A 14,791-nucleotide genomic window follows, 5' to 3' on the forward strand; every position below is an offset into this window, starting at 1 on the left:
AGAGGGGACCCTGGGGCTTGGCTGGCAGAAGGCTGCAGGTCGGGAGTGAGGAGCACCCACAGAGCTATTGGGGGGACCCCAGGGCTGAGCTACCAGGGGCTCCATGTCAGGAGTGAGGGGCACCCACAATGCTGGGGGCAACTCTATGGCTGGGCTAGCAGGGGGAGCAGTCACGAATGAGGGGCACCAGCAGATCTATAGGGGGGACCCTAGGGCTGGGCTAGCAGGGGGAGCAGTCACGAATGAGGGGCACCAGCAGATCTATAGGGGGGACCCTAGGGCTGGGCTAGCAGGGGGAGCAGTCACGAATGAGGGGCACCAGCAGATCTATAGGGGGGACCCTAGGGCTGGGCTAGCAGGGGCTGCAGGGTGGAGTGAGGAGCACCAGCAGAGCCAAGGGGGGAATCCTGAGAGCTTTGTTAGCCTTGAGCTCTGGGGACTGGAACTGGCTGTTGTGGGGATCCCAGCGCTGGGATAGCAGGAGGCTCTGGGTCAAGAGTGAGGGGCACTGGCAGATTGATTGCGGGACAGGACAGGGCTGGAAGGAGCTTGGGGTGGGGAGTTAGGGACACCAGCACAGCTGGGGGGCAGGGCTGCATTAGCAGAGCGCTGTGGGTCGGGAGTGAGGGGCACTGGCAGAGCTATTGGGGGGACCCTAGGTTTGGACTGGCAGGGGGGCTGCTGGGCGGGAGTGAGCGGCACCAGCAAAGGATAGGGGGCACCCCAGAGCTCAGCTAGCAGGAGATGCAGGTTGGGAGTGAGGAGCACACACAGAGCTATAGGGCGACCCCGGGGCTGGGCAAGCAGGGGGCTGCAGGGAGGGGCTGAGGGGCACTGGCAGAGCTGAGGGGGCAGTGCTCGGCTAGCAGGGGGATGTGGGTCAGGAGTTAGGGACACCCACAGAGCTATGGGGGAGACCCTGTGGCTGGGTTCTCAGGGGCTCCGGGTCAGAACTGAGGGGTTCCCGCGGAGTTGCAGGGGGACCTCAGGATTCAGCAAGCGGAGCTGCAGGTCGGGAGTGAGGATCACATGCAGAGCTATAGGGGGGAACCCTAGGGCTGGGCTGGCAGGGGGGCTCAGGACAGGGAGTGAGGGGCACCCCCAGACCTGGCGGTGACCCCACAGCTGGGCTAGCAGGGGCTGCAGGGTGGAGTGAGGGGCACCAGCAGAGGAAAGGGGGGAATCCTGAGAGCTTTGATAGCCTTGAGATGTGGGGACTGGAACTGGCTGTTGTGGGGATGCCCAGTGCTGGGATAGCAGGGGCTGTGGGTCAAGAGTGAGGGGCACCGACAGAGCTTGGAGAGGCAGAGCTGGAATAGCAGGGTCTGTGTGTCGGGAGTGAGGGGCACTGGCAGAGCTGGGGGTGCAGGGCTGGGCTAGCAGGGGTGTGGGGGTCGGGCGTGAGGGGCACCGGAAGATATGGGATTGGAGGGAACCCAGGACTTGGATAGCAGGGGCTTTGGGTTGGGAGTGAGAGGCACCAGCAGAGCTCTTTCTAAGGGGATTTAATTGTCTCCTCTCTTTAGCCCAATTGCAAATATTGGTAGCTGAAAACTTTCCAAACTGAGCCATAAATTTCCCCAGTAAACGCCTATACTCACCATGTGCTGGAGCATGTCGCTCTCAGCCATCCCTGCCTTCTGCCCCCAGTGCCAAGCCAGGGGAGTTCCCTGCACAGCAAGAAGTGGCCCTGGCTATCTGGGACTGGCTGTAACTGGCAGCCCCAGTGCAGGTGACGGCTCAGAGTTCAAGTTGCTAAACTGTCCTATGAGTTGAGCTGGCTCCGTTCTTGCGAGGCACTCAACTGAAGACAGTTGGGCTTCGTTTCCAGAGGAGACAAGCTCCAGTGTCTCCGGTTAAAGCCCACTGAAGATACAGACCCTGGTAACTGCTCCCCAAGGTGCCTCTTCTTTGGGACCCCAGGAATTGAGGCAGCTGGGATTCTTGGGAGACTCTTACCATAGAGCTGAGGAAAACGTCCAACAAAATCTTCATCCAAATCAGTTGCAATCAGGGTGGTTTCTTGTGTGGCAATTAGGCTAGAAAAGGGGTGAGCTAGGGGCTGTGATAACCATTCGAGTATTGAGGTTGGGGGGGAGTTTTTTACCCTATCCCCAAAACTGTGACCCTAAACCAAACCTTAACCCAACTCCTTAAACCCCCCAACTCTGGCTAACTCAGTAACCATGACCCGAACCCCAGCTTCCCAAACCCTGAAAGATGCATCAACTCCTAACCCCAGCATCCTCATTCCTCACCCTTTCACACAGACCCTAACTTCATCCTCAACCCCAGATCTCTATTCCCCTTCCCCATCTCTGGCCCCCCAACTCTGACCCTCCCTTCCAATCCAGCCCTAACATGCCAGCCCTATCCCGCAAACCCTGACCTTAGATGACTCTAGGCTGCAGTTCTCCTGGCAGCAGTAGAATCCTCATTGTTGGTTCTCTGTAGCCCGATGGGTCCCTGAACCTCGACTGGGTCTGCAAAGCCAGTGTAATACTCATACAATTATACCCTCAAACCCCTACCCATCACCCCAGCGCTAACCCAACCTCCTCACTTACCCTCTGAGCATGAATTTCAGCGTCCCCATCGGATACCAAGCAGCTCAGCACCAGAATTATGAGTCATCTGGGCAAACTGGCCCCTTGGCTAGGACCCAAGAGTCTCACAAACTCCTGCTGGGAAATGGCAGTGGAGGCAGTTGGATTCTAAGTGGTTGAATGGCTGCAAACTTGGCAAGAAATCCAACCACAGCTGGTCAGATGTGGAACATGAGACTGGCAAGGTATTTCAACCCAGCCATTGAACCGTGACCCTTAATTCTACCCTTGCAGCCCATAACCTCAACACCTAAACCTAACCGCTGACCTTTCATCCTCCTCCCCTACATATAATTTTAACCCTACCTCCAGCCCAAAAGCCTAGAGCAGCCGCACCACCACACGGCACCTTCCAGTCCCTAGAGCAAAGTTTGGGACTCAGGACGCCTGGGTTCTCTACCTCGCTGTACCACTGACCTGCTGTGTGCAGGTCCTGTCCCTACTCTCTGCCTCAGTTTCCCCTATGACCCTTCCTCTATCTTGCCTATTTAGACTGAGTTCTCTGAGCTAGGGAACATCTGTTTGTGTGTGTAGGTGCAGCAACCGGTCCTATGCGAGCCAGGACCTCTGTCAGTCTGTCCTGCAATCTGACGGCAATCTCTGGCCCCTGTTAAACATGGATGCTCTCCGCCAGCAGCGAGCACTGGTCCTGGGAGCAGGACAGGGGTTCAGTCATTATCTTGCGGCCTTCCTCTCTTTCCCTCTGCAGTTAGCAGCAAGGCACCGTCCGTCTTCCCTCTGACCTCCTGCCCCGGCGAGGCCACCACCTCATCAGAGGTCACTTTTGGCTGCCTCGTCGCGGGTTACTTCCCCGAGCCGGTCACGGTGAGCTGGAATCCGAGCGCCACCTCCACGGGCGTGACAACCTATCCCGCCATGATGAGCTCCTCTGGTCTCTACAGTCTCAGCAGCCAACTCACCGTCCCGGCCAGCAGCTGGGAGTCGACCACCTACCGCTGCGACGTCCAGCACCAGCCCACCAGCACCAGCATCTCCAAGGAAATCCCAAGTAGGGACAGCGCGGCACAGCCCAGTGGGAGAGGGCTCGATGGGGGGGAGGGTGTCTCGTGTTGGGAGCCGATGGGGATAGACCAAGGCCGTGGAAAGAGGGCATAGGTGGATCGTGTTGCGTTTGGAGACAGACAGACGGACGCCTGGTGCAGAAGGACGGAGGGATGCTGAGACATTAGACCATCCAAAGAGAAGCTCCTGGGGCCTGTACTGCAGGGAATGGAGCGGGGGGAATCCATAGGTGTTTCTGCACAATAACTAACCCTTTCATCCTCTCTCCCAGAACCCGGCCCTGTTGAGCCCCACGCCCCCGAGGTGCACGTCTTCCACTCCTCCTGCAGCACCAAGCCAGGGGCAGCTTCCATCAACCTGCTCTGCATCATCTCCGGCTTCTACCCCCAGGCCCTGACGGTGAACTGGCTGGTGGACGGCCAGTCGGGGCTCCTCAGTGGTGTCACCGACCCTCCCAAGCCGGCCCCCGACAGCAAGACCTTCATCACCCGCAGTGTGGCCACGGTCTCCCAGGAAAGCTTTATGGAAGGCAAGACGTACACCTGCCATGTGTACCACCCAGGCAGCGACACTGAAGTGCAGGACCACGCCCGCAAGTGCAAAGGTGATGCTGAGCGGGGTCAGGCTGCCCGGGAAGCAATGACCTCCCTGGCTGAAGGGAGTAGAGAGGGGATATCAGGCTGGACCTGAGGTGGGAAGGGAGTGGGTGAGGGAAACCAGGATGGGCTGGGGGGAGGTGGGAAACCAGGCCATGCTTCTGACCCTGGCTCTCCCATCCCCAGAAGAAACGCTGTCTTCCAGCGACATCCATGTCTTCATAGTGCCGCCAACCCCCACTGCCCTGTATGTGGAGATGTACCCCAAACTCACCTGCGTGGCCGTCAGCCTCCCAAGCGACACAGGCCTGCGGGTGGTTTGGTCCCGGGAGAAGCCAGGGTCCATCAGCCCTGAGCCCACGATCGTGCGGGAGCAGTTCAATGGCACCTTCACCGCCACCACCTCCATGCCCATCCACACCCGTGACTGGGAGAGTGGAGAGACCTACACCTGCAAAGTGGAGCACTCGGACCTGCCATCGCCCATCATCAAAACCATCACCAGGAAGCCAGGTAAGAGGCGGGCAGGGAGAGACACCCCCTATCCCAGCCCCCGGCAGGGAGGGAGGCTACGAAAGGGGATGCTCCAAACCCCAATCATTGTGGCCCCATTTCAGCCCCAAAACACCACCCCCAAATCATGCTCCAGAGAGAACAGCGCCCAGTCCCCAGACTCTCTATCCCAGAGCAATGCAGGGAAGTTCCTACCCCATCCTCCCCATCTGGCCCCAGATGAGTGATGTGCATGGCTCACCAGTGTTCTACGTCCCCACCCACCCAAGGCAAGCGCTCAGCCCCGGGTGTCTACCTCCTCAACCCTCACCCCGATGAGCTGAGCAGCGGCGATGACTCCATCAGCCTCACCTGCCTGGTGCGGGCCTTCTTCCCCGAGGACATCTCGGTGCAATGGATGAAGAACCACAAAGCTGACACCGGCCTTGAATACGCCACCACCTCACCCATGAAGGAAGGCAAAGGCGACTCCACCTTCTTCCTCTACAGCAATCTGAATGTCAACAAGAGCAGCTGGAACGGCGGGGACTCCTACACCTGCATGGTTGTCCACGAAGCCCTGCCACAGAAATTCACTCAGCGCATCACCAGCAAACCCTCCGGTAAATGAAGATGGCTCTGCTCAACCCTGCTGCTAGCCTTGTCCAGTAGATAAATAATCCTGTAAATAATCTCTGTGCCCTCAACCACAACCAGTGAATAAATGGAAGTAGTCTGAGATCACCCCCAGGCCTCCTTGTTGTGATATCACTGGGGAATATCTACGGGTCGCTGGGTTGGGGGGCTGGGGATGCTGAGGTGCCACAAGGCTGGGGGTGCTAATACTGGATCCTGGATGGGTGGACACATATGTACCATGGATGGATGGATAGACACATGTGTAGATGCCCCTGAGTGGTGGAGAGACACATGAATACATGCCATGGAAGGCAGGGTGGGGATATACCTGGGAGGTGCCATGGAAGGATGGTTAAGTGGAGGCATGACTAAATACACACCATGGAAGGAGGGATGCAGAGAGGGGGTAGCTGGTCAGCTCCACATATACATACATACATACATATGGCAGAGGAAAGGGCACATTGAAGCCTTGCTCAGTTGGAAGGCCAGGTGTTCAGGGAGAGCGTTAGATGGATACATACATACGTACTTCATCAGGAAGGACTGATAGACCCACAGATACCCACAAAGATGAGGTACCATGAGGTACCAAGAGGGGAAGGGACCTGTCCTATGGCCCGTCAGGGACCGAGCTACAAACATAATCCAATTGCTCTGCATCTCACCCAGTTGTCTGTCCCTAGACTGAGAAGAACCGAGGGAAGGATGGCTGGACAGTTCACAGGGGTGAATGCCCATGGATAACCAGATGGGATGGGAGGGAAAGATAAACCAATTGTGCAGGTTGGATGGATACCCATCCCGAAGGATGAATGGATGGATAAATGGATGGCCACAGATAAACTGTGATAGTTGGATGGGTAAAAGTGGGGATGAATGGATGTATACGTGCATGGCGATGGATGGGTGGGTACATATGGCAATGGGTCCTTACCAATGGGGTTGAATGATAACAGGAAAACGAGTGTGCCTGGGGATGGATGGATGGGCATGTAGGGGGATGGATGGATGGGCATGTAGGGGGATGGATGGATGGGTGTGTAGGGACATGGATGTATGTATGGATTGGCGTGTACGGGGATGGACGGATGGATGGATGGACATGTAGGGGGTTGGATGGACAGATGGATGGGCGTGTAGGGGGATGGATGGATGGATGGATGGATGGATGGATGGGCGTATAGGGGGATGGATGGATGAGATGAAGGGAGAAGCGCCCATGGCAATGGATAGCTTGAGGACTCTAGATTTGACAATGGATGGATGGCTGAATGTCAATGGGGACAGATGGCGATGGATGGTTATGGACAGATGAATCTATAAAGGGATAGCTTGGCAAGTGGATGGGTTGTGTGGGTGGATGGACGGATGGACAGATGGACGGATGGATGGATGGGGAGGAGGGCTAGGACGTTGGATGGATAGGTGGGTCGCTGGATGGCCAAGCAATCCTTGGCATCCCAGTGAGGCGAGATCCTCTAGGCTAGGACCCGAGCGTGCCCAGAGGGGCTCTGCTTCAGGGTCGCCCTCCAGAGGAGCAGATGCTCCACGGGAAATGTCCAGACAGATTCAGTGGGGAGAGGGTAATTCAAATACCCTGCCCCACACACACACCTCCCCAGATGGCTGGGAGGAAAAGGAGTCTTCCTCCAACCTTGGCCTTCGGTGGCAGCTAGGGAGGTGGGTGATAGGATAATCTACAGGAAACACCCGCAGCAGTGATCAGCTCCTGGGACCCAGAGCCCACAAAGCAGCAGAAGTAGTAGGGCTGTTATCTGGTGCGGACACTAAGCAGGGGCTCAGCTACAGTCTCACTAGCTCCGGTGACACAGGGGACCTGAGGGAGTCAGGGGGAACAGAGGACGCAGAGTTTCGTATGGGCACCCCATGAGTCCCCTTTCCTACGCAGCCCCACAGTGCACCCACATAACTCACACACACACACACATATGTATCGGCCCCAGGGCCGGACAGGCACACACAGGGCTCAATCCCGCCAGTGCCACGCACACAGCGGCGCACCTAGGGCTAAAGAGGAGATGGCGGTTAGCAGCAGTGTTAGGGCTGTTATCCGGGTGGCGGTGGGGCGGGCAGCACACAGACTAGGAGAGTGACCCTGGGCCCTTCACATATGGGCTGCTGTGTTCATACACACAGAGACACACACAACAAAGAGAGAGAGACACAAATACACACACACAGATCCATGCACCTGTTCTCCACTCAGCACTGGGATGGGGTGTGGGGGCTCTTTATACGGGGACCCCTCACCCTCTGTAAGAAGCCACGGCCCCTGTCTCTGAGATCTCTGCCCCCCATTAAGTAGGGAGCGAGAACCACATCTTCCAGCCGGTGCCACCCCACAGGGCCATGCTCTAGCGAGCAGGGTGGGTGACTCAGTGGGGCGACCATGTTCATTGCCCCATAACTTACCCCCAATGCAGCTGCAGCTTGCTTGAGGGGCCAAGGGGTCCCTGTTTAAATGGCCCCAGAGGTGGCTGTGTTCCATCTCAGGTGACTCCTGGCTCGTTCAGGGCATTGGGGTCAGGCTCACAGAGGTACATGTGTGGAAATCCATCCATCCTGGTCTTTATGGGGCTCCCCCAGCCCGGCAGCAGCATCCCAGCACTTCACACGCTCCTCTGGCATTGCGGGATCATGGACAGGGAAACAGACATGGAGAAATTCAGGCCATGCCACTTGTCCATGGCAAAGCCGAGCTTTAAACCCAGCTCTCTGGTGTCTCAGCCCAACCCTGTGCACACAAGGCAGGCCTAGCACTGTGGAGACAGTTGTTAATACCTCCACAGCTCCAAACGGGCTCATAGCGCGAGGCCAGGGGGGGAACTCGGGGCTGTGAGCATCCAGGGGGCCACAGTGTGGGGTTGCTCAGACTGAAGGGACAGAGAATTACTAGCGGATGGGTGTCAACACACGGCCAAGCTCAACCACTTGGATGTCAGGCCACGGCCACATGGGATGAATGAGATGTAACCTTTGCGGCTCAGGGCCTTCATCTCATTAGAGCAGGCAGGGATGGATGTGTCTAGAGATGAACAGGTGGAGGGAGAAATGGATGGTTGAATTGATAGGTGTGTGGTAATGGATGGATGGATGGGTGGGTGGATGGATGGATGGATGACGAGGGGTGTGGTCATGGATGGAGGGACAGAGGGAGTGATGGGTGGATGGAGACGGGCGTGGTCATCGATGGATGGAGGGAGGGAGGAATGGATGGATGGATGCGTGGATGGATGGATGGAGAGGTGTGTGGTCTTGGAGGGATGGATGGATGGAGGGAGGGGACATGGTCATGGATGGATGGGTGGATGGACGGATGGATGGATGAAGAGCGCTGTGGTCATCAATGGATGGATGGATGGAGGGATGAATGGATGAGGTGTGGTTGGATGGATGGAGAGCGTCATAGTCAAGGATGAATGGATGGACGGAGGGAGGCAGGGATGGATGGATGGATGGATGGATGGAGAGGTGTATGGTCTTGGAGGGATGGATGGATGAATGAATGGATGGATGGAGAGAGGGGGGCATGGTCATGGATGGATGGGTGGATGGGTGGATGGATGGATGGATGGATGAAGAGGGGTGTGGTCATCGATGGATGGATGAACGGAGGGATGGATGGATGTGTGGATGGACGGCCTGAGAGGGGCCTGGTCATGGATGGGCGTGTCTAGAAACGGATTGGCGGCGCAGGCGACAGACAGGCTGGTGTCGGACGCACAGTTCGAGCTGTCTCTGTGACAGCGGCTGTGTCGGCGTTGACGTTTCTTTCTCTCCCTCAACAGAGGTGATCCTGTCAGGCGAGTTTTGCAGCGAGGAAGGAGACGAAGAGGTGGACGGTCTCTGGGCCACCATCTCCGTCTTCATCACCCTCTTCCTCTTGAGTGTGTGCTACAGCGCCACGGTGACCCTGTTCAAGGTGAGTGCGAGGGACTGGCGGCAGGGCGGGGTGAAGGCAGGAGTGAGTGTAGCACCGGAGAGGGTAGCACGGAGCGGAAATGGAAGAGAAAAAAGAAGGGTAGATTAGCCAGAGACTGAAGGAGTGAGTGAGAAGGAAGGAAGGAATGCAATGGACAGACAGACAGAGCAGCTCCTGCCGGCACCGACCCCTCTTACTCCCGCTGTCTCTGCCCCACCTGCAGGTGAAGTGGATTTTCTCCACCGTGGTGCAGCTGAAGCAAACAACCGGCCCCGAGTACAAGAACGTCGATCAACCCGTGGTGTAGGGGCCGCCACCCCCGTCCGCTTGGAGAGAAGGGGCCGGGGCACCACCCTGAGTCCCACAGCTGCCCCCGCCGGTGCTGTGTCCCTGGAAGACCCCTCTGGGAAGAGAGAGGAGCCCACCCCACATGGCCTACTCAGCCCTCAGCCACTGGGGACGCTGGCCTGCCGGGAGCTGGGTTGAGACCAGAGTACAGCTCATATCATGTAGGGAACCAGTGTGCCCCCTAGAAAGGAAACAACCCATTTCCCACCGTCCTAAACCCAATAATCCCCTGCCCTGGGGCTGGATTGGGGCCAGTGCGCCCTAGCAGGGAAAAGCTCCATGTCTGAGTCCCCCCCCCTGGGCCAACATGGGGGCTGGTGTCCCCCAGAGAGTAAGGGCCCCGTGTGCTGTTCCCCGCCCCCCTCATCCAGCCCCGGGGCCGGATCACAGACACCTTTGTCACTGTTGCTCTGAATGTTGTGTGTTTAGCTCCTGGCTGTGGTTTTGTGTGTGTGACTTTCATTCTTCGCACTGAGTGACCGTAAATAAATACATAAATATTCAACGCTGGCTCCTTGTCATTCACCGCCTCCCTCCCTGACTTTCGGGGGCCCTCCTCGGATCCACTCCATGCCCATAGGGGGTACCATGGGGTGTGGAGGATTCACTGAGAATTGGCTCTCCTGAACTGGCCCCAGTGGGAGATGGTGGGGCTAGCTACAAACCCACAGAGGTGGATCAGCCAGGCGAGCTCTGGGGCCAGGAAAACCACTGATTAGAGTGAAGGGCATGTATGGAGAAAGACAGAAAGAAAGATTGATTGATTGATTGATTGATAGATTTGATTCCTGGAACAAATCATTAAACCCTTTATTTATCACGCAAAGATCATAGGCTGATAAGGAACAGCCAGCAGAGGTTCATCAAGAACAAACCATGTCAAACCAACCTGTTATCCTTTGTCGATAGGATGATTGGCAGAGTGGATGGGGGATGTGGATGTGATGTGACGTATCTTGGTTTTCATTCAGGCTTTTCACACCGTCTCACGTGACGTTGTCCTAAGCAATGTAGGGAAATGGGGTCTGGCTGAAACTACTGTGAGGTGGGTGCACACATGGTTGGAAGCCCGTACCCAGAGAGTGCTTTGCTGTCTAGGGGGGAGCCGTATCCAGTGGGATCCTGCAGGGGTCAGTCCTGCATTGGGCCGAATCCAAGTATTTTCTGTAACGACTTGGATCATGGAGTGGAGAAAACGCTCATGAAATTGGCAGAGGCCACCAAGCTGGGGGCCAGGGGTGTGTTGCACGCATGTTGGGGGACAGGGTTGGAATTCAAAAGGACGTTGACAAACGGGAGAATTGGTCTGAAATCGATTAGCTGAAATTCAGTAAAGACAAGTGCAAAGCACTTCACTTAGGAAGGAAAAGTGACATGTACAACTCCACACCGGGGGATAACATGGCTGCAAAGGCGCTTGGGGTTAGGATGACTCACAGGCTGAAGATGAGTCAAGAACGTGATGCAGTTGCAAAAAAAAAACCCCCAAAACCCGAATGTCATTCTGGGGTGTATAAGCCTGAGGGTCGTGTGTAAGATTTGGGAGGTCCCGGTCCCGGCGCTGGTGAGGTTGACTTGGAGCCAGTTCTGCCCACCGCACCACGGGAAAGACATGGCCAGAGTGGAGAGAGTCCAGAGGCGAGCAGCGTAAACGAGCAAAGGTTTTGAAAACCCGGCCTGTGAGGAAGGGCTAAAAACACAGGCCGTGTTTCGTCTTAGGAAGAGACGGCTGGGGGCGGAGGCTAGTAACAGCCTGCGAACCTGTCGAGGGCCGTTAGAGAGGACAGGGACCGATTGTTCTCTATGGTCACTCACCATAGACGCACAAGACGTCCGCCAGGGTGATTGAGGTCCGACATTAGGAAAAACTTTCTAACTATAAAGGGAGTGACTCTCTGGCCCAGGCTCCCATGGGAGGTCGGGGTGTCCCCGTTGTTGGAGGTTTTTAAGACCAGTTTGGACAAACCCCGGTCAGGACCGGTCTAGGTTTCCTTGGTCCTGCTGCAGCGCAGGGGGCTGGACCCGGTGACCCCTCCGGCCCAGCATTTCTCTGACGCTGTGATGGCTTAGTTCAGCTTAGTTGCAGAGAACCGCCCTGGCTGCGCTGCTGGGGCTGGGTGGGCCGGGCAGGTGTTTCCTGTTATTCTCACACCCTGCTCTGCCCTTGCGTCCCCAGAGGCCAAGATGCAAACTCGGGTTCCTCTCGGATGAGTCAGTGTCACGAGCTGGAAAGTCCCAGAGGAAGGCGGAGGGTTGGGGGGGACTGTTTATCCCAGTGACAGGGGCATCAGGGGCGGCAAATCCAGCACCCCCATTTGCCCCTGTCCCTCTTAAAAATGGGCCCCAAATTCCTAGTCTGAATTTGTCTGCCTTCAGCTTCCAGCCGTTGGACCGGTCCGCTGGCGGGGAGAGGCCTCGGAAATCTCTTCCCTGCGCATGTCCCAGTCAGCCCTCCAATTACCCTTCACCCTGCCTCGGTTGGCTCCGGGAGCGTGAGCTCCAGCGGCTGTGCGCGGGCCGGCGAGGCCGGTGGCACGTTGAGGCGGGGGGTGAGAGAAATTTGACTGCGGGGGGAGTCGGGGCTCCAGGGCCGGGGGCTGCAGCAAGACGAAGTCAGAGTGGAAATTCGGGGGGGTCGCAGACCATGTTCCTCCTTCCCCCCCACACACACATGTGGCCTCCCGGCCCCCCCATGTCAGCAGCTGCTTGGCCCCCGTTCCCACGTCTGCCTGTCGCAGGGACGTCCGTTCTCCCACCCGTCCCAGAGCCCCATGTGCCCGGTCATGCAGGCTGGCAGGGGGCGTTTGCTGCATTGTGTAACATTAATATGTTAACGACTCATGTCAGATATGCCATGTCGGGTGTCACACTGGTTAGATGGGGGGGGGGGGCATTTAACATGTGGGTTAACATCAATGTGCCAAAATCATAATAACCCATGTGAGATATGCCATGTCAGGTACTGCTAGAAAGGTTATAATGTGCTAAGTCAGATGATAACACTTATGTTCATGTGTGATGTGTGAAATGGAAGTTATAGCTAGATTTGAGATGTCTGTATTTCAAATTGTGCTGCCGGGGCAACACCCCGAACAGGATGGCAGCAGGACAATAACCTGCTTAATGGCCCGTTAAGACATTCCCAGGTGCAAGGGGCCCAGGGAGAAAAGCCAGGGCTACACCTGATGAGGCACCAGGACCGGCCCGTGTGCCTCTGGACTCCATTTTAGTTCCTGTAAAACTCTACAAACCGCATGGCCAGGGCCAGGGGGTAAATAAGGCGGAGGCCTTGGGAATCCATTTTGTCTTCAGTCTTTCAGCCAGGACTCAGCTTCAAACACCTATCTACCTCTGAATCCAGTCACCCGCAACTGAAGCTGTGGACAAACGACTGAGGCCCATCCAGGTACTGGATGTAGATCAGAGGAACTGTACAAGCTGCAACTCCACAATTCTCCCAGAAACTGGATGTATCTGGACTTTCAAATCATCTGTATGTATCTGATTTGCTTTGACCCTTTAACTTTTCTCTCAGGGTTTGTTTCTTTCTTGTTACAATAAACCTTCAGTTTTAGTTACTAAAGGATTGGCTGGCCGTGTGGGATTTTGGGTAAGATCCAAACTTACATTGATCTGGTGCTGTGGCTGACTTCTTGGGTTCAGAGGGAACCTTTGTAGTAAAGAGCAGAGAGTTTAAATAACTGGACCTAGTGGCTAATTGGGAGCCAGGAGCTGAAATGCAGTAAAAGGGGCTGTGTGTGTTTGTGTACTGGCTTCTGTGGGGATTCAGAAGTGCAGTTTGTGGCTGGTTGGGAAGTCTGACTTCAGTGCCACCCACCAGAGCTGGGAGAATCTGCTTCCTTTTTACAGCCTGCCCTGACCTTGGCATTATCAGGTGGCTGCCCTGGGCACAGGACGGGTCACAGTGGCGTAGTCTTAGCAGGCTCCACAGAAGCAGAACTTTGGGGTTTTGGATCAGAACCTCAGGCTATTCCAAATTTTGATATCTGATATTGAGAGTGTTCAAGATTAAAGCGAGCCAGGATGAGTGATTCACAATCAGACAGAGCGATCGAGCTGCAAGCCTGCAGAGAGAGAGAGAGACAAGGTCTGCAGCAGGAGAGAGAAAGAGAAGACGATGAGAAAATCCAGCCAAAATCCAACTCCAGATCCTGGAAAAGCAGAAGCTGCATCCTTCTGGAAGCCCAGCTCCTCTTAACAGCGACTGGGGAAAATACCTCTCCAGTTTGTAGCGATGTGGATGTGTTTAATGCTGATGTGGTAAACATATACAGCCAGGTTAATGTCACCCAGGCCCAGCGGGAGTATAAATGCAAGTCTCCTGTGTTACCAGTAAGCAATGGGGAAATTTGTGACTGAGGGGGGGTGCATGCATGCAAGCAATGGTCTGTATTTAGCCAGGTCTGCTGTGACGAGGAAGAGAATGTCTCTAGCCTTGGGATGGTGGAAAATAGCAGCTTGTGTGTTCACAAAAGCCGCTCCTCTGCTGAAAGAAAAAGTGTCTCCCAGAGCTGGTCTGTCAACATCCCGGAGGGCTGGGGCAAAGGGGAGGAAAGTTCAAAGCATTCGTCTGATAAGGACAGCAGTTTATCTGCTGGGGGGGTGATCCCCAGTGTACCGTCTGTGACGCAGGCAGAAAGTACTGTTCAGCTTACGCTGGTGCAGGATTTCTCAGTTGGTACGCCAGAGGTGGTTCTGGATTCAACAGAGACCCATGAAGGAAAGGTTCCTAAGCCTGTGTCTGTTGGGGGTAGAGACTTGCCCATGGAACAGCCATGTGGGCTGGGAGAAAAAGAGGGAGAATGGGACAGCTGAAACTGCCCAGCAGGACAGAAGTGGAATTGGTCCCTTGGAAGAAGGGGGTGGGGGGCCAGGCGAACTCTCCCCTCTGAATGCTGTGGGTGTACGGTGTGGTCTCTTAGTGGACCCAGGTACATCTGGTGCTAGGTGGAGTCAGAGACTGGCAGTGGAAAAAACACCAGACCCCTGTTTGTGAAAGGCTAGGGAAAGTGGTTGATGTCTCTTTAAAACCAGGCCCAGACTTGAATCAGACAACAGTTAAGACTTCGGAAACTCGTGAACTAGCTAGTGTGTGGGGTGGTTAATGCAAATTACCTGCC

At 55.9% G+C, this 14,791-nt stretch overlaps 1 gene segment (V, D, J or C); it reads left to right on the forward strand.

Moving 5' to 3' along the window:
- The window catches only part of LOC137143359 (Ig gamma-2C chain C region-like), a 163,754-nt gene extending 158,291 nt beyond the window's left edge, over nt 1-5,463 (forward strand). Inside the window, 4 exon segments of the C gene segment in view lie at nt 3,316-3,615; nt 3,901-4,233; nt 4,412-4,738; nt 5,008-5,463. Coding sequence covers nt 3,316-3,615; nt 3,901-4,233; nt 4,412-4,738; nt 5,008-5,348 — 1,301 coding nt within the window.
- Nucleotides 5,464-14,791: the final 9,328 nt, after the last annotated feature.

The sequence above is a fragment of the Emydura macquarii genome, unplaced genomic scaffold, assembly GCF_026122565.2.
Source record: "Emydura macquarii macquarii isolate MOO-44397 ecotype Brisbane River unplaced genomic scaffold, CSIRO-AGI_Emac_v2 contig_3322, whole genome shotgun sequence".
Lineage (NCBI taxonomy): Eukaryota > Metazoa > Chordata > Testudines > Chelidae > Emydura > Emydura macquarii.